Genomic DNA, 26,411 nt, shown 5'->3' with positions numbered 1-26,411 from the left:
AACAGAAATGTTGGATGTAGGCCAGAAATGTTTCTCATTTGTAGGTCGCTAAAAGCGTTTGCCACACAAGTGAATGAATAAGCTTTGAGGCCAGGAAATTGAAGAAACATCTAGGACATCATTCTTGCGCGACTTGTAGATAAGAGAAGCGCCATTATTTTTCTCAGTGATTGGTATTCAGATGATGAAATCAAGGAGGGAGCCAAACCATGTAGAGCTGGGATTTTAAGTAACCACACAAACACCTAGTCATGACATTGCAACCACACACAGTTGGAACAGCTTGGCAACCACCCACATATCACCAACTTAAAATGTGGTTTCTCAAGAAAACGTTAAAATCTCATTCATTTAGTTAACACATTTAGCCATAATGCATTTGGGCAGCACATCAACAATAACATTTTTGTGTTTTTAGTGAAAACCTCTTGAATTGAATTGGACAAAAATCTCCCAACGTTGGGAAGTGAATAATGAAATATATGACTTGTCATTGGATGTTGGTTTTAGTTTAGCACTTTCACTTAAAAAAGGTGAGTGTAATCACTCTTGTCATTTGGAGTTTGGCGTGTTTCAAACTTGTTTTTATTTATCAGAGTTTTTGTTATTGGATCAGTAGTAGCGTGCGATAGGACCCATCAATGTTTGTGTGCATTTGTCATATGCTAATCACACGTTGGCACCCGCAACTTGTCACAGTAGTCGTCTTTCTAAAGGTGACGATTTCCTTTTTCAACGAATATTAAGATCAACTTAACACCCGCAGTGCCAGCGATATCCCCACCACTGGATCTGTTTTACACCTGGAATTAAAGGTGCTCATAGTCACAAGAATAACTTGGGTTTCCTTAACTTTCCCATCAGTTACAGATTTGCTTAAAAACGAATGCATTTGTTAGTGAGCGTTGCTCATTTATTTGATTTATCACTTTTATAGTTGTTTCTGTATATTAAGGTGAGATAGCTGAAAGTATTTTAGCATTAAATAAATACTTTTATAATAAGCAGTAATTTGGCTTCCTGATGTTTTTTCAGGCTAAATAAATTCATGTGATGTATTGGATAAATGAAACCTGTATTGAATAAAGGGCACAGTGTGCACTCAAAAAAAAAATTCATTGGATGAACATGATTTTATCATGCCACCTATATTCCATCTAAACAAACCAAGTTAAGTCAACGAACCTTCATGATGTAATTTGAACACAGTATACATGTGTTGGTTAAACATAATATTAGTATTTGCATTCAATGCATTTACATCTAGTTTAATTTATATGATTTTTCTTAGTAGGTTTAGTTAAATCAATTTGAGTTTATCCTACATTGGTAAAATACTTCAGTAGAACAAAATTCCACCTTGACATATCAACTCGTATAGATTTTGTCAGTTATAGTAATTTCAGTGTTGTTGAATGAACTTATGTCAATCTTGCTGGTTTTATTAGTGTTGTTTTCATTCCTACTGTAGGACAAGAATGTAAAATAACATGCAAATCCAATTGACATTTTTATTTATGCAACAGTGCATTTTTATAAAACACTTTGTCTGCAGTACACATGCAGCCAATTGTACCATTTTGCTAATAAACTGGGAACAATTTTAATACTGGTCACATCAATACAGGCAGTACAGCTGTAAAACAATGAAATGTAAACATTTTTAAAACACCGGTATGAGATCTGTATTTGCGGAATTGGCAAGAAACAACTGGTATCGTAACATCTTTAAACTCAACAGTTTCTTATGTAAACAACATTTTTGTACTTTTCCAGAAGTAGAAATATTTTAGTCCTGTTAAAAGATTTTTTAACTTGTAAACTAAAAGAACTTGTGAAGACTAGGAAGCAAAAAAAAAAAAAAATCTGCATAGTAGACTTTTACTTAGCAACTTTACTTCATTAGCTTGTTTTTTAGGAATTGTGCCTTGGACGACAACCTCTGCCCATCCAGATTCATGAGAATCTTCTGCATCACCTCAAAGGTGCATTTGAGGTCTGCCGGGTAACTCAGGTTCAGACAGTATATTAGTCCAAATAACAATGCACAGGCGTCCCCAATATTTCCTAACTCACGGAGGACCTCCACACCTTCGATCAGGACACCAATGTCCTCTGGCTTATCTTCAGGCTCCGCACCCTCCTTCCGTATGACATACACCCCCATCACAGTTTGCTCCATGGAAGCACTGGCCTCGACGTCTGTGTTCTGCGGGATGTAATGGGTAAAATGTTTTATGCGTGCTTGAAGCTATTACATAATTTCAGCTATGCACATAACAGATTAAAATGTTCAGTCCAAACATACATACACACTAATAAAACACACCTACGAATATTATAAGTTATACTATGTATATATTAATAAAAAAAAGGTTTGTTTATCACCAAGGGCATATGGTTATATTTAAAAGATTTAAAATTAACTTAATTTTTCACCACTCATTTGCTTTTTTGAGAAACGGAAGGGTATTTTTTTTAGTACGACCTGATTTTGCAGAGTTTGACGTGTCCCTGGGTCAACAAGGGAGGGGCTTCGAAAAAAACCTTTCAACCAATCAGCGCAGTCACGCGACCTTGTGAAATTTGCACGTAGGCGTTTTCCTTACTTAAACATGTTCTGAGGGCAGAAAGAAATATGATTGGTTCACAAAAATGACCAAAGTCCTCGTTACTGGTTTAAGCCCTCAACGGAGCCTTCAAGGCAGCTTCCGCAGTGAAGCAGTTTGAGCTCACCGTTGGTCAGGTGAGTAGCGCAGATATGGTAAGATAGGAAAGAGACTGTTTTTGAATTCAGCTTGAAATGTTTTGAGCATTTAAGTGATGTGTTTTTTCGCGTTTACACATGGCACGACTTTCTTTTTCGTGCCAGTTTCACGTATTGATTACTATTTTTTTTTCCTTTTTTCAAACCATTGTCGCTTGGGATTAGATTTGTGGTTTTCATCAGATTTTTAAACTGTTTTCGCGCGAGGATAAGGGTGGGTTTGGGTTAGAATGTCATTTAAACATTGGTTTGTATGTCACAAAGTTGTTCTAACCCCAATCCCAAGCAACAATGGTAAGAAAATAGGAAAAACAATTGAATAACCAATACGTGAAACTGGCACGAAAAAGAAAGTCGTGCCATGGACACGTGAAAATGCGGAAACACGTCACTTAAATACTCGAAACATTTCGAGCTGAATTCAAAAACAGTCTCATTCCTATCTTACCATATCTGCGCTACTCACCTCATTTTTGGTCATTTTTGTGAACCAATTATATTTTTGTCTGCCCTCAGAACATGTTTAAGTAAGGAAAACGCCTACGTGACTGCGGTGATTGGTTGAAAGGTTTTTTCCGAAGCCCCTCCCTTGTTGACCCAGGGACACGTCAAACTCTGCAAAATCAGGTCATGCGCAAGCTTAGTCCCTTATCCAACTCTGGCTACGGTGTGCCAAATCTCTCCTCTGTCTCTTTAGCCGCAGACTGTTATATGTCTCAGTGTTGGAATCCTTTCCATTGAAATAAAGCCACACAAACACATGGTGAACAGCGCTATTTTTGCTTTTCGTTGATAAAAATAAATCGTCTGATCTCTGCAGTTTCATTTTGTAAGTGCGTGAAAGTTACGTGGTCCTATTTCATCAATTGCGCTGAAAATTCAGAGAAGGCTTTAACATATACATGTACAAAACACTGTGCATCTTAATACCAATAGCCCCTTAGCTGTCAGCATTTACAGTGGGTACGGAAAGTATTCAGACCCCTTTAAGTTTGTCACTCTTTGTTTAATTGCAGCCATTTGCTATTGTGAACTGGAAAGTATCTGCAAGAAAGAATGTCAGAGGATCCCCAAATCCAGGTGTGAAAAACTTGTTGCATCATTCTCAAGAAGAGTCATGGTTGTATTAGCTCAAAATGGTGCTTCTACTTAATACTTAGCAAAGGGCCTGAATACTTATGACCGTGTGATATTTCAGTTTTTCTTTAGTAAATTTGCAAAAATTTCTACATGTCTGTTTTTTCTGTCAAGATGGGCTGCTGAGTGTACAATAATAAGAAATAAAATTAACTTTTGATTTTAGCAAATGGCTGTAATGAAACAAAGGGGCTGTTTACACTTGGTATTAAGATGTGTTTTCATCAATCGGATCAGAAGTGGACGAGAAAGACACAATACGATTACACCTGGAAATTAAATCCGTCTCTTTTGTTCACTTTCGACCGCTTCTGTCCTGAATACTTTGAGGGGGTGGTCTGTGAGACGGTGGGCGAGTCTCTCCGCTGTCATTTAAACGCGAGCATAGGCCTATTCCGTCGACGTCAAAATTCCCTCAACGTCTCATTTTTGTGTTAACGCTTTGACACAGCTCGCCACATGCACGTGTGAGACCAAAGTAATTTTCTTGTGAATTGAATAAAATCTATGATTTGCATTTTTTTACAACAAAACCCAGCACCGTGTTTTATTCTTGACGTGATTTTTATATAAGCTTCTGTATAATTGTGAATTGGACTGGATTGAACTTGAAAGCGCAACGCACATATCCGATAGCGCACGTGCACAGGCAGAGCTTAAATGACTTCATGTTCGCATCTTTTTGGCTTAATCGGACAAATGCTCATGTGTCAAAATAGCTGTCTTTGATTTTTATAGTAAACATTTGGTTACTGTACGTCTTAAACGAATAAACATTGTATTGCATTCGATCTTACAATAAGCATAATCTGTCTCTGTCATTTAGGGCTGCAGCTATCGATTCTTTTTGTAATCGATTAATCTAGCACTGAATCGATCTATTAATCGAGTAATCAGATAGAATTGTGTATTTTAAACAACCAAAACAAATAATGCATAATGAAAATGACTTGGCTGTAAAAAGTTCAAGCATTTGGCTTTTATTTCTAAAAAAAACTGAGGTATTTGGCTCCAAGAAATAGTATTTATTTACATTTTTTACCCATTTAGTGTTTATAAGTGCCAGTGCCAACAATTAAACACTTTAATTTATTAATATGCACAACAGGTTTCATGCTGTAATCTAGCCCTGACATGAAAGTAAATATCTGGTTTATGTACATTTCTACACCTGCAGCATTTACCATTAGGCTTTTAACATATAATATATCATTTCTGGGGTGAGCCTATTTGCTATGGTAACAAACTGTGTGTATGCGCGCACGTGCACTTGTGTTTGTGTGTGTGCACGCGTTCTGTGCGTGAGGAAGAGTGACACCCCAGTCAGACGTTCAGTTGCTTCATTGCATTTTGGTACTGCAGAAATACATACATTAATTTTCAATAGAACGCTGCATTTGGTTTGCATCACTTGCATTGCGGTGCATTTTAGGTTAAGAATCCGTTCGAAAAATCACAACATCACGTCCCGCTGTATACAGTGAATGCATGCTGAAATTATTGTTGTGGCTACATAAAAGTTAAAGCATGTGATACATTGCGCGATCGGTCTGTCTCGCGTGAGAGAGAATAACTTCCTTATGCTCTAATAAGACAGAAATTATTATTATTGAACAAAATATGTCAGATTACAAGTTGCCCATATATGATTGCACTGTGGTGCCGTTTTTTGGTACACACACTTGTAAAGTGCATGCGTGTGTGTGTGAAGGGGTTATACTCTCCTGCAATTGAACGTGAATACGTTTACTACTTAAAAACATCAAAGCTAAACATCATATCTAGTCAAACCGCATAACGGCATCGCTACAAATACAGTATGGGATTAAAATCAGCGGAAGCTACGTTACCTTGTTTCATTGACGCTTGGTGAAACAACAGTGGATGTTTTCAGTTCAGATGCTGAATGTAATGATAATGTAATGATCCCAAACTTTAGACATTCTCTTTCTGCCGTTTATGGACATTTATGGAACTAAATTCAAAATGTATCACGCGCTATGATGTGCTTCCTGAACATTGAACAACGGTCCGTGTGAATCAGATCTCGGCGCATAGGAATTTAACGAGGCTTCAAGGCAGAATTTTTGCCTCGAGGAATTTTTTGAATCGAGTAACTCGATGAATCGTTTCAGCCCTACTGTCATTAAAGTTAATTAAATATAAAAAAAGAAAATGTTTGTATCTTCGTAAATAAAGATTAATCCACATTTACTTAAAAAAATTTTTTGCCAAACATCCTTTGTGTTGAGCTCTGCTATTTGAAATAAGTTTATCATGGAGTTTAGATTTCCTGATCTTTTGCTTAAAGGAATAGTCTACCCGTTTGCCATATTAAACTATGTTATTACCTCAACCTAGACGAATTAATACATACCTATCTTTTTTCAATGCGTGCACTGTACAGCGCGTTGTGAATGTGTTAACATTTAGCCTAGCCCCATTCAGGCTAAAGTTTTATTTTGTGGCACCATACTTACTGGCATAACTCCTCATGTAAGTGTCTTTAAATAGGGAAAACACGAAAGTGTTTGGTGGCTTCCCTGTTTGGTACCATAGTAATTAATGGGTCTAGGCTAAATGCTAACACATTCACGACGCGCTGTACAGTGCACGCATTGAAAAAAGATAGATATGTATTAATTCCTCTAAGTTGAGGTAATAACATAGTTTAATATGGCAAACGGGTAGACTATTCCTTTAAGCAAAAGATCAGGAAATCTAAACTCCATGATAAACTTATTTCAAATAGCAGAGCTCAACACAAAGGATGTTTGGCAAAAAAAAAATTTTAAGTAAATGTGGATTAATCTTTATTTACGAAGATACAAACATTTTCTTTTTTTATATTTAATTAACTTTAATGACAGTAGGGCTGAAACGATTCATCGAGTTACTCGATTCAAAAAATTCCTCGAGGCAAAAATTCTGCCATAGGTACCATAGGAATGAATGGGTCTAGGCCAAATGCTAACACATTCACGACGCGCTGTACAGTGCAAGCATTGAAAAAAGATAGATATGTATTAATTCCTCTAAGTTGAGGTAATAACATAGTTTAATATGGCAAACGGGTAGACTATTCCTTTAAAGGGAAAGTTCACACAAATTTAAAATTCTGAAAAATTTTGTTCTAAACCTGTACGAATTTCTTTTTTCTGATGAACACGAAAGAAGATATTTTGATAAATGATAGTAAGTACACAGCTGACTATAACCATTGACTTCCATAGTTGGAATAAAAACAACATGATGGAATTTAATGGATATACCATTAATTGTGTGCTTACCATCATTTATCAAAATATCTTATTTTGTGTTTATCAAAATAAAATATACTAATACAGGTTTAGAACATAAGAGTGAGTAAATGATGACAGAACTTTCATTTTTGGGTGAATCCCTTTAACAGAAATACAGCAGAAATGTTTAAAATTCACCCTTATTATGTTTAGATCTTATAATGCATTCATTCATGCTTTCTTGATACATAGTTACACATCGTTTTTTTAATGGACTATAGACCCCCTAAAGTACATTTGGCCACCCCCGGCCTGAAATCACTGATACAACGTTAAAAGTATATAATTAAGAATGTTTTTGGCATTTATTTGAGATACATTATGTTTTTATTAATCAAGCAACAGAAACTAATCGTTCGATTAATCGTCCAATTAGTCGTTAGATTAGTCGACCAATCGGAAAAATAGTCGCCCGATTAATCGTTTAATAAATAGTCGTTTACCCCAGCTCTACGCGAGCAGGAGTAATTATGAGTTTATATGGATGCAAACTAATATTATGGCGGAGTCCACTGCTTGTGTAGGAAGTAAACATGCTGCACAGTGTTTTGTTCATATATATGTTAGAGCTTTCTCTGAATTTTCAGCCCAATTGATGAAATAAGATCGCGCACCTTTCACACACTTTGAAAATGAAACTACGGAGATCAGTTGCTTTAGTTTTAACAACGAAAGGCTAAAAATAGCACTGTTCAACCTGTGTTCACGACAGAAGTCAGATAAGACGTAAAACATTGTGCTCAGTACCTCAGATTAGATAAATGGGTGGAGAGAAGGCGGTCGCGTGTGGCTGTTTGAACACATTCAACCACATGTGCGTTTACACTATAAAAGCAATCCGATCGAAAGAGGTTTCGACTACCTCCTAATGTGGTCGAAAGTGGATGAGCTCAAAACCTGGCATTAACGTCATCCACTTGTGATCCAATCGATGAAAACGCATGTTAATGCCAAGTGTAAGCAGCCTCAAAGAGTGACAAATTTAAGGGTCTGAATATTTTCTGTACCCACTGTAACATCCCTACAAGCAAGTAAATGTCCTCTTTCCAATTCTTTTCCAGCTTCTTTGCCAAACATACATAACTCACCTTATAATCCTTCACAAGTTTCTCGTTGTCTTCGTTCAAGTAGATGCACAAGGACTTGAGGACACATGCTCGTCTTGTTTGAATTGTGTCATCCTGAGGGGGGAAAGGAAACTCCTTTAGGCAACTTTATTTTTCAGAGCATCCTTAAAAGGCAACACAGGGTGCTTTGCGATTTCTACCCAAAAAGGTTTACCATGTGATATTATTCTTTACGTTAAGATCTCAGCTGACGTGATATAATAACTGCACAGTAGCGGTAGAAAGTAACAAATTACATTTTACTGTACATTGTCATGTTACTGTAATTAGTAGTTTTGTGTACCTGTAACTTAAAGGAACATGCCCAGATTTTGGGAATTTAGCTTATTCACCGTATCCCCCAGAGTTAGATAAGTCCATGCATACCTTTCTCATCTCTGTGCGTCTGTAACTCTGTCTGATGCAGCCCCCGCTAGCTTAGGTTAGCACAAAGACTGTAAGTGAATGGCTTTAGCTAGCATACTGCTCCCAATAAGTGACAAAATAACGCAAACATTTTTCTATTAATGTGTTGCAAATTGTATATTCACACCGTGTACAAATAACTTTGTCACTTATTGGGAGCAGTATGCTAGCTAAAGCCATTCACTTACAGTCTTTGTGCTAAGCTAAGCTAACGGGGGCTCCGTCAGACAGAGTTACAGCACGCATGAAGATGAGAAAGGTATGTATGGACTTATCTAACTCTGGGGGATATGGTGAATAAGCTAAATTCCCAAAACCTGGGCGTGCTCCTTTAAAGGAATAGTCTACTCATTTTCAATATTAAACTATGCTATTACCTTAACTAAGAATTGTTGATACATCCCTCTATCATCTGTGTGTGTGCACGTAAGCGCTGGAGCGCGCTGCGACACTTCGATAGCATTTAGCTTAGCCCCATTCATTCAATGGTACCAATCAGAGATAAAGTTAGAAGTGACCAAACACATCAACGTTTTTCCTATTTAAGACGAGTAGTTATACGAGCAAGTTTGGTGGTACAAAATAAAACGTAGCGCTTTTCTAAGCAGATTTAATAGAGGAACTATATTGTATGGCGGAACAGCACTTTTGGGAGTACTTCAACTCGCCTGAAAAATCCGCTCCTCTTCTCCCTCTCATAATGGGAGAGGGAGGGTTTTACTGCGCCGAGTCGAAGTACTCCCAAAAGTGCTGTTCCGCCATATTTTGGGTCAACCTCTGACACAGATTTAAAGCTGAAACTTATCAAATCATATCAGAAGTCCAGAATGTCATTGAAACACACATGGCTTTGCTGTCATCAGTATTAAACATGTTACCCCTCCCCACAGAGCTCCCACATAACAAATCACAATTTAACCCCTGTATATACATACCCAACCAACCCCCCCCCCCCCCCCCAAAGATGTAAACCTAGGGGAAACACTAAACACTGGAGTAGAATTTTTTAGTATTCTTTCCAGCTGTGCTGTACACTCTGTTGTAAAGAACAGTGTATTATAAAAAAACAGTGTATAACCATAAATCAACACATTTTCAGACAAACCTTGGAAGTCTCCGCCATGACATTTCTTATTTTTCTTCCAGCTGCTCCACCTTTGCATTCAAATATCTCCATCAGACGTGGAGAGTACTGGTCAAGAGCAGCACAGAACGTAGAAAGTAGAGGTAAAGTTGATATGCGATGGAACTCCCTATCGATCTGGAAAACATTAATGCACGTCACTAACCCTGTCAGAACATAACAGATTAAAAAAACTAAGCACACACAGAACAATCACCTCTTTCGCAGTGAACAGAGCTGGCCATCTGCTTTTGAAGTCTGCAATCAAAGGCTCTCCTTTAAGGATTTCTTGCCTCCTGTATGAGAAAGTCTTCTCCATTTTCAACTTCACGATATGCTCATTGTTCCTCTTCTTGATTTCTGAAAGCAGTGTGACCCTGTCCATCTCCAGACTCTCAGTGGTTTCTCCTTTTGGATGCTGTGGACAGTAATTGACTTCTGCCCTTCTGGGTTTTTTGACATTCGATGCTGCCAAGCGCTTGTCTTGGTTCTTGTTCTTTAGTGAATTTATCGTCACTTCAGGGCATCCTAGGCCTCTCAGTTTCGACCGGAGGTTGGCCATTTTGTATTTAAGGCTTATCTTCCAGCCATAACAGCCATTGAAGGATCCTTGCTCTCTCAGACAGGGATGCTTTTTTACAAGTGCTTCTGCAACGTCATTAAGATCCTTGTCAGTTGGATAGGCTTTGAATTTAATAATGTCTTCAGACAGTCGTTCCAAAATGTGAGATTTCAGCTTTGGTGGTGGGCTCAAATAAGTTCCACTAGCATTGCATTCAGCATTGGCTGTTTCCAGTTGCAGTTCAGACTCATAGTTAAATGGAGGGACTGTAAAGACACTTGGCCACTTGCACAGCCGTGTAGATGGCGATGACCCTGATGATGAAGCAGGCTCTGTATTATCCGTGTCAACCGAGGAGACTGATGAGGAATCAGTAAGGCTCTGGACTGCTTGAGGTTGACGTATCAAGTCATCTTCTGAAGAACTTTGCAAGTAGATCACCTTTAAAGTCGCTATGTCATCAATTTCAGAGATCACAGACAGATTTATGAACTCCTTTCCAAAATCATCATCTTCATATTGAAGACGGAAGTCTTGCTCTATACCAAAACTAGTCTTTATAGTCTGGCACAATTCTTCCACGGAGCCTGGTTTCCCTGCTGGCAGGATTAGCTTTCTGGAATCGTTTTCACCCAGAATGATCCTCAGTCTCATAGGATGGCTCATGGTGGAAACCTGAACAGACACATAAAAAGCAAAAAATCCCTTTTATGACAAACTGTGCCTTATAACGTTAATCTATTTGACAGGTGCAGGTACACACATCCTGACATGTCCCTCAGCAGGAGTGAGAGACTAATATTTTAGTTTACTTTTTCCACTTATTTTTTAAGTTTAATAATTGCAACATCTTTCCGGAAGTCAACGAATCCAGTCAACTAACCGTGTTAAATTACTGGTATTTCAACATTCCTGAAATAATCGTGATGATAATTTCCCCATAATCCAGCAGCCCTACATAACACATTAGTATACAAACCCCAAAACAAAGTTTTACAACTGTAAAAACCACATAATTTCACAGCATTAAAATATCAACAACATGAGGACACCCCACAACAAAACATTAAGATGAGCACTAAGTTTAAGCGTGATAGGTACATGACTGGGTTGATTATGGGGGAAAATACTTACAAACTTCCTTGTTAGTCCAATTTTCTATGTAAGTTGATGTGTCTCTTCAGAGAAACCAGACGCAGACCTCCCACTGAATAGGCAGCTAACGGGTAGTCATCAAGTAGTTCCCCATGCCCAATCAGAGCCACCTCTTTCACATGTAATGTGTCCAGTTCAAATGCTCTAAAATGCTCTCTATACCAACTGGAGAACTTTTTCACAATAAAATGTATCTGGCCTTGCAAAATACATATCTGCAGAATTTCAGCTAACTCTGGTAGACCAAATAATTGCCCATGGACAAGAATCATTCCCTTGTTGTAATTCATACCATTGTATGAAACACAGTTTGTAATCTGGACATTGTTCTCATGTGGTAATCGTTGCTTAATAGCAGCTGCAACGTCACTTTGCAAAACATCTACTGGTATTGATGAGACGTGTGTTACCGCCACAGGTGTCCTATGATCAACAGAGTGCAAGTCGGAGGCAATCACAAGCTGATGTTTTCTGGCAAGCGTGAGAGGTATGTTTTTAAAACAGTTGGTATGGCGAGCAATTTGTTTTAAGACACTATGTTTTGCCTCAAATCTTAATGTCCATGTATGGACAAGAGGACCAAAACGTTGAATCAGAACAGCATAGTGCTCCAAAAAGTGATGTTTAGGGAGAAGACTGTTGTTGGGAAAAAGCTCTTGGTATCTCTGGCGATGTTCATCAATTTTGCACTCAAGGTAAGATATTGACTCAGCAGTGTGGACAGGGGCTACAACAAGCTCCACTATGTCTTTGAGATCCAAAACAACATGCCATGCAGGTTCATCCTCCGGCAAAAGTGGACCAATGATTAGAGGCAACAATCGAAGCAGAGCCCAATTCTCGTGTGCGTTTCCACCAATGCTTTTTTTTACTGAGAAAGTCTGTGGTATTGTGTGAGGCTTATTTGTTTTATCTGCCCATTTATACTCAAAAGTCTGGATCAAATTGTTAAGTTTTTCTAAACTGAAATACTTTTTTGAAATCAAAAGAGAAAAACAATATGCTAGCTCTACAGGTATTATGCCCTCAAATAGATCATGGGCAAGATCAGGAGGGTAGCCTGCAGTAACATGAAAATGGGAGAGATTCTTACTCAATACACAGTCACGTTTAACACCACAGCATGCACTTTCTTTTTCCAATGCACACTTCAAATGTGCATCATGGAGCTCCCGCGTTCTAAGCTCAAAACGACTAGCTGTCATCAACTGAATTTCCGTTTTCTTAGCTGTACAGAATCTACAGAAGTATTCACCTGAAAAACTTTCTACAAAACCTGCCAGGCCATGGGCTCCCAGGTTATCAGCTACAACACAACTCACAGTGCCTTTGATACACTCATTCAACTGACTGATGAACACACCATGTTCCTCCAAAATTACCAGATCTTTCAAAAGTGGATTCAACACTTCTTGGAAACCAAATTTCCTCAAATCATCACTTTTACAAAGAACAGCCAAATAAATTGATGAGAGAGCAGAATGAGAGCCAGGCGGGAAATTGTCTAAAACCCAGTACACCCCACAAAGCTTATGCTTCTTGCGCGAAGTCCCAAGAGGATTACAAACCTCAAACTCATCAATATAAAGTTTAATCGAAATTCTCAACTTCTCAACCGCTAGAAAGCCATTTCTTTTATAATTTTCACCATCTCGAAAAGACCTGTAAACTTGTTGATCACCATGCAAAGCTTCTCTGCTTTCTTGAGCTATGTGTTCTTCAATCACTTTATCCAGTAGTTTATTGTGACTCAGTATTTCCTGCAATAACTGTAATAATGGAACATACTGAAACGACCTTTTTTGTTCTACTGATAAAAAGTACTCAACAGGCTCTACAACTCTAAAATGTACCTTGTAATATTGCTTTCTTTTATAAGATGTGGCAAGAGGGCCGCACTTTTCAAAACTCTTAGTGACAGGGTGAGAAACACACACAGAATTAGCAAGTTCTTCGACAACTGCCTGACCGATATTGAGGTTATGCTTTTTAAAAATGTCAGCAATTGCACACTTTGCGACAGGTTCACTAGCTAAACTTAAAAAATGTAACTCCTCCAATAACTCATCTAATCCTTTTGCTGGAATATGAAATATGTGTTCCAATTTTAACAATATTGCTGCTATTTTCCGCTCAATTACTTCTGGCAGATTTTCAACAGCCTCGCTATCACATTCTGTCACTGTCTCAGCCTCAACTTCATCAAATGACACATCAGTAGTACAGCTAGCCCCCGCAATATCAGAGGCCTCTGATACTTGGGCGCGGTTCACAAACTGAACTACACTGGTTTTAAAATCTTTTAGTGTGTGTGGATGATGCTTCCTCTTTTTGTGTGTGTAAAATGTACTGTAAATATTTGTCTGGAAAGAGCATCCAAGAAATACACAACCAACCGTCTCACAACTATGCAGATGTGTCCCAATATGAACAAAAAAATCTCTTTCAGTAGAGAGGTCACTACATTCACATACCTCACATTTAAATGTAACTGAATTCAAAGCAGTCTGTGTAGGTTGCGATGAATGCGCTTTATAGACATGGGTGTGGAGTCCAGTCCACGTCCTGAATGTGCATGGACAATTTACATATATGCATTGATATTGTTGGCCTCTCGCATAATGATGATGTAGTTTATAATGTTTAAGTAATTTGTACCTTGTACTCTCTCTGGTGGGACAATGTTTGCACTGCCACATACACGTCACTGAAAGAAAAAGAACAAACGGTTAGCATATTACTTTTTACGTGCTATATTTCTCCAATAAAAATATCTGGTCCTCAAAGACTCCCTCGTTTTAAAGGAAACTACGACGTTAACAGTCTTTAGTATGGGTATGTCAAATATTGCTTTAACTTAGGCTGCATCCAAATAACCACACTTGCAGTCTTTGCACTTGACCACTTACATGACGTATTTCCTGCATTTTGCCCAAGTGTTCTAGAAGGCGTTAAGATCACAAGTATGCATGTAAAAATGATTCATCCGATAGGACACACTTACCAAGTGTTAAAATGTCAATCGAGGTAGTGGCAGCAATTTGCACCAAAACGTATTAAACCTTGTTTATGGTCGCCGCGTCCGCAAGAGCGCGTTGGTGTGTTTTTAAATATTTCATTGCTTTCCGTTAAATTGCTCAAAGTCATTACTGTTTAAAACAAACTTGGCATCACATTCATGATTTTAGGTAAAACAACACTTTCGCGTCAATCCACGAGCATTTAAACGAGCAAAACGCTCCCCCACCGACGGTTATGTTACGACCATCACATTTGACTCACCTCATAACCGTCATCACCAATTCTGAAACCGGCACACCCCTACTTACTGCATGCATTTAAATGTGATGTATGTGAATGTAGTGACCTCTAAATTAAAAACTAAAGGGCTTGTTATACTCGCGCTTTGGTCTGAAACGCAAGCCTCCGCGGATCGCCCGCGCGTCTCACCAAACGGACGAGGCGTTTATAGTTAACGCGCTCGCTGTTGCACTATTTTTTGAACCACCAGGCGGTGACGCGAGCAATAAAGTCAACAAACACAAAGAAGAGGATAGAAGTCGTCGTCCGCTGGAACAACCCTGGTGCTTTTAACATTAGAGTTTGATATATATAAATATGAGAACATGAATAAAACAACAATCTTTTAAATATGTCTTTATTAAACATTATCATTTTATTAACGTTTTTACTAAACAAACAGTACAGACATCTTAAGGTTTATATTTTATTCCTCATCCAGTGGTTCATTCAATACAAATATAAGCCAAACATTCTGATTCATGTAAAATAATTCGTGTTTTAAACTGCAAAGTTTCCATACTTTACTTCCAGAGTGTCAGATAAATATATACATTGTTTTGCTTGGATTTATCAAAGAGATACGTCACAGGCTTGCCTGCTCGGACAGAATCGCCTCGAGTTCGGTCATTTTCGGATGCGGAGCGCGCGGAACAAAAAATTCCGTGCACAGCGCCACGCGAAATGGGGTCTCGCGCACCCAACGCGCGCGACCGCCCACTCCGCGTTGACGTCATTTTTGCCGCGCGCACCAACGCGCTCTTGCGGACGCGGCGACCATAAACTAGGTTACTCGTTCACATGCGTATTAAAGGGGCCGTGAATTGGTCGATTTTATTGCTTTATGACGTTGATTGATGTCTACTTATGCATTTCGCGTTGTTTTTACATTCAAAAACATCAAAAGCAATAAGTAATACGCTATTTTGTAACATGGATTAGTGGCTGTCTTGAGAAATGGTTCGTTTGAAGGGGCGGGCCGCATTGAAGACCTGAACGTAAACACCCACTGCTATGATTGGACAGCTTCATTCCCCGTCATTACATGTAGGGAAATGTTTTTAAAACATTAATGTGATAAAAATAGCAGCCGAACACAAATATGTTTGAGACACAAAAGATTCTGGGTGCTAAAAAACATGATACACATACATGACAATACGTATATTAAAGTAGAAACAAAACTCGACGTGACTAAATTACCGTATAAAACACAGTAAGCGTGCATCCGAATCTAAACTGCGGCTAATAAATCCTTATCAATAACTTTGTAAATTTATATTGTGCTTGTGAGGTTGCTTTTACATTCACGTAATGTTAAATACCACAGTTATATGATAAAAAATAAGCTTTGTTGAGTGTTTGACCTTTCAAACGCAACTTGCCTAAGTTAAGTTACCGTATACAACACAGTAAACGGGCATCAGAATCTAAACTGCGGTTGATAAATCCTTCCTTATAACTAACTTTGTATATTTCTACCTTTAAATTACAGTCGTATTGTTAAGTGTTGTACCTTTATTAATCGTTTAATGTTTTTAGTAAATTAAAACAGTCAACAAACGTATTTAGACACGGATGTTACAACAGGACACATCAAGCAATCTCTTTTAACAAAGCAATAGTGAAACGCAGTAACTTAAATAAAGTAAAATGTCTTACTGTGAATTATACTGCTGTGTCATTGTTGTCAGATCCAATATAAGTGGTGCTTCTGACTGAGTCTCTCTGCAAATCCAGCATCGACTTCTTTGCAAATGAATCCATGTCCACAACGTTAACAAACACTCCCCACACGAGCTGGAACTTCTTCAAAAGCAAACTTTATCCAAGCATATTGCGAATGTTAGGTTCCAAGCCTCCGAATTGAAGTATTTAGCTTCTGTGTTGTTCCCACGCGGTTCTTTCAAAACCGAAAAAGCGTTTCCATGGTATCATAACAGATCACCGCGTCAAAATAAAAGTCTCTCAGAAAAAATGTATTTAAAAAGTCATTTTGGTTAAATTTGTCAATCTTTAAAGACATGTTTACTTACTGAGACACACGTGTCACGCGAAGCTGTGGGCGGGGCTACAAAAGTAGACTTGTCCTTTTGGTTATGGGGAGGTGTTTCAATTCTACTTTGACGTCATAGATTTCCGAATTTTAGACTGGAGTTTTTAGCTGGCTTGGTGCCAAAGACGGTTATATTTCAGTAGCACGGACGTTTTCAGTTCTGAAACTTGCAGGATGTTCATTTAAGTATGATGACCTCTTATATAACAAATTATCAAGTTAAAATTGAGTTTTTGATTCACCGCTCCTTTAATAATGAAACCGTGTATTTGCGCCTACACGGCAGATTAACAACAATGGACCGTATACGGCATGGCAGTAGTTCACTCGCGACGATCTCAAAGAAGTAAACACAATTGATTAATCTCTGTGTCCCTGCTTCCCTCCAGGACCTACATTACAGTTCAAGATTTTTAAACTTGCAAATAATTAAGCAAATCACGATTTTCTTACCGCAAGCTTGTCTCTCCACTTCACATCTCAAAACAAACCCCCCGCACTTGTCAATCACCTCTCTCGAACAACCACTCAAACCCCAGTGAGGGCGGTACTTAACTCACACGAACCAATAGAATAATAAAACACCTAACTTGTTGGTTGTATGCCACGTTTTCCACATGTACATTTCAATCAAACTTGTAATATGCACGAACTAAATAAAACCGAATACATTCAGATAATCAATGATTAAAAAGATATATTAACTCCATAAATACATTAACTTACCACGTATTTCATGAGGTACACCCCTCAAAGCATGGGGACAGAACTTGTTCGAAATTGACTTACCTGTAGAAATAAAATAATTGAAATAAATACATTTCGGATTCATTTTTGGCTACAAAAAGATAAACACTTTTAAAATGTTAAAACATAAGCAAGGTTTATGTTGCAAATAAGCATTTAAATATCAGTAGTTACACATAACTTAGTCCAGAAGATCTTTTTTTTATGAAAAAACAACCCAATATTATATCAACGCAAATAGAGATAACGTTAATGAATTCCACAACTGACCAGTGAAAATGTATTATCAAGGAAACGAAAAAAAAAACACATTATATTAGGTCTAGAAAAAACAATTGCACTGAGAAACGTTTCACAAGGGCCAATGACTATATCACTCACCAAGATAAATTAAATTAACGATATTTAAATATATTTATTACTTACACGTGGATGATGGAGGATGGGAAACATGCAGGAGTTAGTCATCCGTGTCTGCTGTATCCGACTCCTGAATCAAAGTCAGCGTCACGTCCACGCTTCAAGGGAGCCGTGCAATGCATTCTGGTAGCGTCGCGAGCATCGATTCACCCGCTCATTCTCATGTTAGTTGAATTAGATTAATCAAACTACCCATATTCAAATGAGTAGCGGCCGTCGCGTTTCCCGCCTCTCAAAATCTGACGAAAATCTTTCAAACTGACCTTTGTGGATCTGAAATGATGACAGATTTAGCAACTGCGTGGCCTATTTCTCGCTTAAAATGTCTTTAAAAACACGTTTCGATGAACCATTTTCGTAAAATACGATATTGTATACTCCGAACGAGCCGCCATTATGCTTTTGAAATTCAGGAGAGTACCTGGACCCACGTGACGCGTTCGTCCAATCAGCTGCCGGTCAAGGACGTAGTATAGACGGTCGTTGTTTTGATTAATACACTTCTCATTGCATTGATCTGTATGTTAATAATTCATCTGATTTTACTTTTAATCACGTTTTACAGACAAGAATGAATCATTTAAAGAAGATAAACACCATTCATTCATGTAATTTAAGCAAACTCCTAATTTGCTAATCCAACACATGCCCAAGTTTATTTTTTGAGTGTGGATAACCCTTTCAATCCTTTCTTTATTTCAAAATGCTATCCTTTTGGGATGTATGATGCTTTCTGGGAGGCCAAAGGGATTGTGTATTTCATTTACACTTTCTTTCTTCATGAAATCCGCAGTACTTTGTCATGCAAAGGCCTTTTTTTACGTGGGGATGAGATCAGTCCCGAAGGGAGGGACAAATTCACCCTCTCCTGATAATCAATCTTGATTGACGGGCCCTTTGAGCAGTTAAGCTTTGCCATTCGCTGCAAGCTGTCTGGTGGGCGTGACCTCTAACACCCGGGCCACCTGGCCGCCCTGACCCTTCACACCCACACACGGACCCCTGGACACCCCAACACGAGTGTGACTGCTGCTTCCTCTCTGCTTTATCGTGCTTTGTTACCGAACACATTTGCTTATGTAAATGTACAGATGAATGAGCAGGACACACCCAACATTAAACCCCTCACTCTCAAAATCAACATTAAATCGATATTTTGTGTTTTTATATGATGTTCACAAAACTATTATTTGAAACCGATGTTACTTCTGTGATGTGTTTTTGAGAAGGAAGATTTTAAATAGGATTAAAGTTAGGGAGTGTCTTGATTTTATTGGCAGTTTGGATCAAAGCAAATTGATGTTATATAGACAACGTGAAATGAACAAGTCCATTATTTTTCCATGAATATTTAGTTTTTGTCAAAAGTCTGCTGCGAGTTTTAACATGCAATATTTAGCTTTAATGTAACTAACGCACATAATACAGACCTCACACGTCGCAGCAGGACAACCCTTTATCTGTCCTTTCTTTTTTTTAAGTCTGCCTCCCTGCATGCACTTCTAAATATCGAAATATTGTGTGGCCCTCGGCATGCTGTGAATTTGTTTTGTCACGTCTTGTAACCGGCCGCTTACTGTGACAATTTAATAGATGAAGGAAAAGCTGCAATACTGTAGAGGCAGATCTCATTTCCTATAGGGCTGAAATTGGGTTGTTATGTCAGACAGAATAAAGCTATCTCTTCGGTTTGTGATAATAAAGCAGCCATAGTGGAAAAATAAACCGCACAGCTGAGGCCGCTACATATCTTGCTCTGCCTTTTTATGTTCGGTTGTTTCTTTTGGGCAGTTGCATATTATTAATTTTTATTAATACATTTAAAAAATTTAATTATTATTATCATTATTATTATTATAACAATATTAATATACTAATTAATAATAATAATAATAATAATAATAATAATAATAATAATAATAATAATAATGAAGAATAACAATATCAACCACCACCAACTACAACAACAAATAATTTTTTATTTATCATGCAAGCATTCATTTTCTGTTGTAATTCTAGTATTATCATTAGTATTAATATTGTTATTGATTATTATCTGCAGCTCAATTAGTAAAGCATTGCATTAGCAGTGCAAAAGTAATGGGTTTGATTTCAAGGAAAACACATACTGATACAATGTATAGCTTGAATGCACTTTAAGCAACTTTGGATCAAAGCACCTGCCAGGTGCATACGTGCAAAATGCCTTTGAAACTAATATCTTCCCTTAGATTGTTTTTATTTCCTGATGGTTTTTGTTACCATGCGTGTCACGTGTTTTGTGGCCGACATGTGTTTACCCCGACCCCCGTTGCTCTCAATTAATGCTAGCCCATAGGGCTGGGCGGTATGGGCAAAAATTCATATCCTAGTATTTTTTTTAGGAATCCCGGTATCCGATATATATCCGGTATTTTTTACAAAAAGGATAAAAATGTTACTTGAAAGTCAAAGCCTTTATAATCTTTGTGGCTGAAGTTGTTGTACCATAAAGTTGTAAACACTCCCTAATAAACTATCTATTCCACTTCAAATCAAAACTAAAATTATATACCATGCAGTACCATATAAAAAATCATCTTTGTTAAAGCCTTTATCTTACCCGAAATGACTGTATGCTCATGTCCTTGATGGGTGGGAAATGTTTGTCATACCAAAGTTGTTTAGCTGGGTTTAGTTAACTTTATATACAGACCAGTGAAGTTCTTAATCATTTCTTTTTTTTACTTTGTTTTGTGCACATGGGAATTATCATGTAATATGATCTTTAATCTATAATATAATTATAATTATAGAAAAGTGTCCTGCCCATACTATTGAAATTATTATCCATAAAATTAGAAACACACAATTCTCATTAATATACTGAACTGTCTGTAGCATTAAGATTTGTGTTCACAGAATTTACTAAAGTAGTCAGTCCTCTTCATTAGAAGGGGGTGTCACAGTCCTTTTGTCCTTACAGTGTATTCCAGTCACAAAAATGGACAAAACTTAAAAACATATGATCCAAAATAATTAAGTTTATACAACAGATGTGGTTCTGGAATCTGATTGGCTGCGTGCAAACTGAAACTATAACGCGCACACATTCAGCACATTTAAAGTGTCTTTGTTTCATTCACACACGTCCTCCCTTATTATTTCTCAATAATAATCTCATTAATTCACTATATTGGCTTCACTGAAGCAGCACAATCATTCGTTACTAATTCTAAAGTGACGTTATAAAATTAAATAACGGAGACTTGTTTGTGGCTGTTATACTGGGCTTTGAATCTGAGGAAAAAGTTCACCACAAAATATAACTCCTTCGGAGTTTCTGTTTTATCTACGTACTTGTCCCGTCGAAGTAAAGTATAAACGCAGTATCACTCACCTGCTATTGCTATAATAGTGATGATGAGAAATAACTGCAATAGCGTATATTAGATAAATAGGTGTTGTGATGGAGCGTCAGACACGTTGTTGGGATGAAAGCACACATATGCAGCGGTAACTTTATTCCAATGATCTCTCTGTAAAAGCAGGTTGAGGAGACATTTTATTTAGTCTTGAACTCAGTTATTACAATCCTCCGAGTGCATGCAGCTGCAGTTTTTGAATGTCCACATTCATGAGGCGCATCCAAGCGTCACAGAGTTTCTGCGTGCTTCTCCATGTCGCGTATTTGCTGTGACGGGCGGGCTCGCGCAGAGCGCGTGTATGCGCGCTTGAGTTGTATTAAACCATATCGATATGAACGGTATGGGCTAATTCCGCATCGCGTCGGGAACCCATATCGATATATCCCCTAAATCCGATATACCGCCCAGCCCTACTAGCCCACATGAATCCAGGGTAGTGATAAGGGGATCGCACACCGGCCGCGCAGCTCGGCGCCGCGCAGCGCCGCGTCGCGTCGCGCCTAGGAGAACTCGGAGGTATTGTAAACCGGAAGTGCACATTAAATAGCGCGAGCTTCGTCAGATAACGTCTATTTCAATATGTAAAATATACGTTAGCAGCCAATGTTACTTGTTAATGATTTGGGACACATATGATGTTATGTAATGTTAAACTGTGTGAGTGGCGCTGTGTGGCGCGACAGGGATTTGAACAACTTCCTGAGTCACAGCTGGGCGGCGCGGACAGGCGCCACCTGTCGGCGCCGGTGTGCGTACACTCATAGAAAACACTGTGTTACATTTTTTTAGAACGGCGCGGCGCTGCGCGGCGCTGAGCTGCGCGGCCGGTGTGCGATCCCCTTTAGTCAGGAAATCTACTACATCTGTGCATGTGCCGCGAACAGGAACTCTACGGGATCTGACCCGCACCGGCTCGACGGAGCAGGAGAAAATTTAATTACATCACTCATAAGGGATAAAATGGAGCACAGAGGTGTTGGTAATGGAGTGTGTGCGCGGTGGATTCAATACCCACGCTCTCGTAGGGTAAATACGGTGAATGAGGTCAGTTGTCCTCGGCTCTCGATGACTGGTGTCTCTTAGAAAGTCATCATAACAGTCGTTGAACTCTGTGTGCTAGATGTGTTATTCAACCACGCCAGACCTCTTTGGCAGATGTAACATGTCCCAGTACATAAAATAGCATCATTTGCATTTGAAAACAGGGGTCGTGGAGTGAAGACAATCCTGAGGTAATTATTGGTAAGGCTAATCGAGTAATTAGCATGTCAGCGTGGTAATATTTGCACAGAGTATCTATTTTATTGCGGGATAATAACACTTCTTTCAGGGGTACATTCTGAAAGTGTTATTTTAACCTCTAAACTTATATCTCAAAATATCTCTAAACACCTGTGTTGATACAGATAAAACAAAGCTAGCCAGTCAGATGGCATTTTTACGTTTTAAAGATGTTCTTGCTATTTTTGAGCAGTATATGCACTACCGTTCAAATGTTTATGGTCATATACAATATAAAGGTGAACGTTGGATCTACTTAAAGGGGACATATCGTGAAAATATAAGCATATAAAAAATAGGTCACTGAGATTTGACTCCCCTTGTGATGTCAGAAGGGGATAATACCGCCCCATAATCTGCACTATCCAACCACGTCACTGTCATTTAGTGCAGATATCAGCTCATTTGCATTTAAAAGGACACCCAAAACGGCACATTTTTGCTCACAGCTACAACGTGCCAGTTTTAACATGATATAATAAATTATCTGTGAGCTAAAACTTCACATATGTACTCTGGGGACACCAAAGATTGATGCCTCTTAAATTTTCTAATTTGTTAAATTTTAGTATCATCAAAGTAGTCATGCTTTGCTTAGATTCGTAAAAAAATGCCTTAATGTTTTTAAAAAAACACCTAAAAAGGTCTTGCCCATTCTGAGCTCTTATTGGCTGCATTTCTTCATTATTTGGTCCAAGTCATCCTTTTATTTTTTGTAATTCTCCAAATAACTAATATTACAAGCATTCGGACATGCCTTCAGATCAAAAGGTTTTTAAAATCATGAAGTGACGTGCTACTTTTGAACGGTAGTGTAGTATGGTGTGTCAGACCATAGCTTTCTATAGACTTAGATGAGCAAGTATCAACAAGATATACATTTGAAGGCCATAACATTTCATCTTATCTAAAATTTGTAGTTACAAATGACGTTAAGGGGTTTTACTTGCGACTCATCTAGCCTTTGAGAACTGTAACACTACACACTACGCAAGGCATATAGTACATCATTTAAAATGCAGCATGCATTTCATTTACAAGTCTCCTGTTTGATTGCCACATCTCTCTGAGATATAATGGTTTTCTCCATAAACAGACGGGCGCTGGTGGTGTCTCCATGTCACCGGGCCCAGTCACCATCTTCTTTGTCCTGTGATTGACACGTGGCCCGTTGTGATGCTGCGTGCCAGGCGTGTAGGTAATGAAGCGGGGAAACACTCCTGAAGGGAGCGCTTGTTACTCCCTGACAGTTAAAGAACCACTCGCTCTGCCAAGGTGTCCAAATAACAGAGCTGATGTATATTTATGAAGCTTGTTAGTGATGGAGTGAGAGAGAAAATGGAAGAGCGAGAGAGTGCGTCTGTTTAGAGAGGGGTTGGAGGAGAGGCATAATGTTTCTCTAGGGTTGGGCTGGACTTTATAGTGCATCTTTAATGTTTATGGTTGAGCAAATAGACCTGGTGCTGTTTTCGACCCCATTTGCGAATCAATTTTTTATTCTCGTGGACAGTATGCATCCATCAACACTGCTGCCTTCACATATGTGTGTGCGTATGTGTAAAAGATATCATTTTTGTTTAACTTATCATTTTTATTATCCTCTTAAAATGTAATTATGGTCTCTAACAACTTTTCTTTTCCCTGATGTAATCAAAGTGTACATTTATACCACAATAATGTACAAAAAATATAGTTTTTCATTATTTTTTTTTAAGTTTCGCATACATACAGTGGTTTACGAATGATTCTCATTCACACGAATTTGCGAAAACAACTTCAACCACTGTATTACATATGCCAGGACAGTAGTTGGCAATATAACATGATGTCTGAACACATTATGTGCATTCGCATGATTCACCATTGTCTCATTTTCATTTTTGTAACTTTTTGATAAACTTACATTTTTAAACCTATTTCCATCCCCGTTCACGCAAATGTGCGAAAACAACTAAAACCGATATATTATACATGCAAAGACAGTAGTTGGCAATGTAACATGATGTCTGAACATGTAATATGCGTATGCATGATTCAACGTCACATTTGCGTTTTTTCAACTTGACGATAACTTGCACTTTTAAGCCTATTTTAATCCATGTTAACACAAATTTGCAAAAAACAACAAAAACTTCTCTATTATGCATGCCAGTTGTTTGCAATGTAACATGATGACTGAACAAATAATTCACTCCCGCCAGAAAAATCATGCAATCGCATGATTCAATGCATAATCAGCGAAAGTCCGCATATTTACGCAGGGGGCGCATTTTTTAAATACGCCGCACTTTCGTCGCATAAATTGCAGATTTCTGCTCACAAAATATGTAGGGCTTGCATGATTTCATAATCCCCGCATTTTCGTAGCAAAAAGTCTATATATATCTTAGCAGAAAGTTAAAAAAATTTACATTTACTACACACTTGCGCAGCCATATCCCCTGTTGTCATGGGAATGTTAGGAAGTGACGTAATTAAGCGACGTGAACATCAATGAAAAGCTGCAAACAGTTTTTGCAAGTTCACGCAGTTTTTGCAAGTTCACACAATTTCATCGCATAAAATTGCATAAATATCCTGCATCTTCCATTGCCTTTTTTAAGAAAATGTGCCGCTAGATCAAGGATTTTTGCTCGCAACAATCACAAAAAAAATCGTTTTTCTGGAACGACTGAATAATATGCATGCGCATGATTCAAAATTGTTATATTTGCGCTTTTACAACTTTTGTCAATAACTGGTCTAAAACTTGCACTTTTTTTTAAGCCTATTTCGATTCTTGTTAACACAAATATGCGAAAACGACTAATGCCGCTGTAAAAGGCATGCCAGGATAGTAGTTGAAAATGTAACATGACCTCTGAACATGTAATGCGCACGATTAACTATTGTCACATTTGCAATTTATAACTTGTTTAAAAGTGAACGTTTGTAACATTTTTTCAAAAGCTTGCATTTTCAGGTCCCTAAAATGTCATAGACGTGTAAATCGCATAATCGTTTTTCTGTTTTTTTGTCTAAATTGCATCATATAAAAGCATATAAAAAATTCTGTCGAAAATTGGGACATTTATATGATACCAATACCAAAGTTGCATGGGTGGGAAAAATGAATATTGACTAATAATATCATTGCACATATTTTTTTTCTTGCATAAACAATTCATTTAAATTCTGGTGGATATTTGACAGCCTTTATTTTTGCTACGTCGTAAGTTGGTTTGTTTCCTTAACCTGCAGTCTTGAAATCTCCTAACTCGTCTCTCAGCATTCAACACCCAGCTGTCCAATTTGTCTCCCCGGCGCATGAGTTGGGAGTGTGTCCTGGCATAAACACCTCTGTGTGTGAGAAATTTAGCGAGAGCGCGCCAACTTCAGGAGGGCATCCCGGGACGCGAGCTTTGTTTGCCATAGTGCGCATAAACCCTCACTAAACGTGTTAGCTAGCTCGCTCCCACTGCTGCAGCTGCTGTTTTCTTGCCAATGCTTTGGAAAATATTTACAGCAGCTGTGAGATGAGGAGCTAATTCTCTAACACCGCACCACGCTCACAAACGTGTCTCGGCTCCATACAGGGCTCACATTGTCCTGTGTTTGTTTGTGGCCTAGTCCTATTCTCTCT

The 26,411-nt window shown here is 38.2% G+C and overlaps 2 protein-coding genes across 4 annotated transcripts in view; one reads left to right on the top strand and one right to left on the bottom strand.

The window, feature by feature from the left end:
• Positions 1-26,411, top strand: part of jarid2b (jumonji and AT-rich interaction domain containing 2b) — a 149,929-nt gene that overhangs the window by 41,500 nt on the left and 82,018 nt on the right. The window lies entirely within an intron of this gene.
• Positions 1,432-18,778, bottom strand: LOC129447733 (uncharacterized). Of its 3 annotated transcripts, none has more exons than XM_055209507.2 (7): positions 18,108-18,778; positions 17,661-17,723; positions 11,558-14,285; positions 10,079-11,098; positions 9,844-9,999; positions 8,295-8,387; positions 1,432-2,209 (listed from the first exon to the last, which is right to left on the bottom strand). In XM_055209507.2, the coding sequence occupies exons 4-7, from the start codon at positions 11,087-11,089 to the stop codon at positions 1,895-1,897; spliced, it is 1,575 nt and encodes a 524-aa protein (XP_055065482.1). In that variant the 5' UTR covers positions 11,090-11,098; positions 11,558-14,285; positions 17,661-17,723; positions 18,108-18,778; the 3' UTR covers positions 1,432-1,894. The 3 variants fall into 3 exon arrangements, with proteins under 3 accessions (XP_055065482.1, XP_055065483.1, XP_055065484.1); XM_055209508.2 differs by having other exon boundaries at positions 14,237-14,285; XM_055209509.2 differs by lacking the exons at positions 17,661-17,723; positions 18,108-18,778 and adding an exon at positions 17,388-17,616 and having other exon boundaries at positions 14,237-14,285.

The sequence above is a fragment of the Misgurnus anguillicaudatus genome, chromosome 20 (genome assembly GCF_027580225.2).
Source record: "Misgurnus anguillicaudatus chromosome 20, ASM2758022v2, whole genome shotgun sequence".
NCBI classification, from domain to species: Eukaryota; Metazoa; Chordata; class Actinopteri; order Cypriniformes; family Cobitidae; genus Misgurnus; species Misgurnus anguillicaudatus.
Note: the sequence above shows the minus strand (reverse complement) of the source record. Positions and strands in the feature narration are given on the sequence as shown.